Source organism: Plasmodium cynomolgi (assembly GCF_000321355.1).
Source record: "Plasmodium cynomolgi strain B DNA, scaffold: 0662, whole genome shotgun sequence".
NCBI classification, from domain to species: Eukaryota; Apicomplexa; class Aconoidasida; order Haemosporida; family Plasmodiidae; genus Plasmodium; species Plasmodium cynomolgi.
The window spans coordinates 1-1,770 of NW_004192993.1; the positions used below are offsets into that span (position 1 = coordinate 1).

At 24.5% G+C, this 1,770-nt stretch overlaps 1 protein-coding gene across 1 annotated transcript; it reads left to right on the forward strand.

Annotated features, from left to right (window-relative positions):
- Positions 1–410: 410 nt before the first annotated feature.
- Positions 411–1,137, forward strand: PCYB_005080 (hypothetical protein; the record flags this gene model as incomplete). The annotated part of the gene is made up of 1 exon (XM_004227929.1): positions 411–1,137. A coding segment is annotated over one exon (726 nt), but the record flags the coding sequence as incomplete, so codon positions are not given.
- Positions 1,138–1,770: the final 633 nt, after the last annotated feature.

Genomic DNA, 1,770 nt, shown 5'->3' on the forward strand with positions numbered 1-1,770 from the left:
GTTTTTTCATTAATATGTGCTCTATAATAAATTTTATTTAGTAGAAAATATGTAGGACTACTTATATAGTAATAATGAACATAAATTAGAAAGCAGTAGAGACAACAAATATGCATATGCACTAATTATATACTAATGATGTAATTATGTAACAACATTTTACAATTTAATAATGTTTCTAATACATTATATATAAAGAAACAAATTGTTTTATTTTCAATTCACTATTTTAAAAGTACATTACATTTATTCATGGAAGGCAAAATTGTATCTATGCATTTTATGCTTTTATAATTATATACAATACTTCATTACATATTTCATTGTTCAACATATATAGTAACATTATAATTTAAGAATATTTTTTTACTATGTTGTATAAAAATATATTTCTTCTTATTTTAGTTCAGTCATGTAAAAGATTTTTTTGAATATAAAACTATAATTAATAAAGTGCGCGAGAACTCCCAAAAAGGTGTTGAAGTATCTCAGTGTGAAGGATATATTGAAAGCAATTTAAATGGCTATTTAGATGAAGAAGATGGCTCTTTTAATAAAGGTTGTGCCAATGCTTTAAGCCATATATCAGATATTAGATATGGTCCCAAAAGTAATACATTACCTGGATTTTGTGAATATACCAATTACTGGTTCTATGGCAAGTTGAAATCAACTTATAAAATTAAATATTATAAGATATTGCTAGACTTTTTTAAAGGACTTGGCAATTTCGAAGATTGCATAGAGTATACGGAATCTATTGACGACCCTAAATATAATTACCTTAATAAATTAGATGAATTGTATGACAACTTTTATAATTTTGAAAAACAATCTTCAACTGAAGATCAGAATCGTTGTGTAAAAGGTGAAATATGTGCCCAAGAATATAAGAAACACGGGAGCACATGTAAGGGGAATGGCAACAATAGATTTTGTAATGAGTTACAAAATTTTCGAAATTTATTTAATAATCATCTTAAATTAATAAAAAAGTGCGATAAAATAGAAGATTTACCATCTTTCCAAGGATCTCCACTAGCTGCTACCATTTCAATTCCAGTTTCTGTAATGTCAGTAATATCATTCTTTTCATTTATTACGTATAAGGTGGGTAAATTTTTTGTACAAAAGTGATAATACTGTTTTGAAATTTATGGCGTACCTATAGTAAAAATATTTATATGTTATGAAAATTGTATAATTTAACATGTCATATATTTTTCCTGATATTAGTATACCCCCTTAGCATCATGGATGAACCCAAAATTAATGAAGAAAAAAAGATACATTAATGAATTATCAAAGGAATATGAAAATACAGAAAATAAATCGAATAGGAAACCATACAGCATTTCCTATAGTATGTCAGAATAATACTAATGGAGGAATACACAAAAATAGTGTATATACATCCATGCGAATTAGTGAGTATATAAAATATGTGCAACAACGGCATGATATATTTTAAATTTAAATTAACGATTGAAACCATTATTTTATAATTAAACCAAATATCCATAAATAGCTGTACTTATATTAATTGGAACTCTGAATCCTCAACCTTGTTATTGCATTATCAGTATCAATTAATATATATATAATGTAATAAATATTACGGCAAAAATAGTATGCAAAATTCAGATCCATCTATTTAATTTTTAACATAAATATTTTTTTATATAAGAGACATGTAAAAAATGTTTTATAAGATTATATATATAATATATATTTCTACATTTTATAATAATATGCTATATTAATATTTGA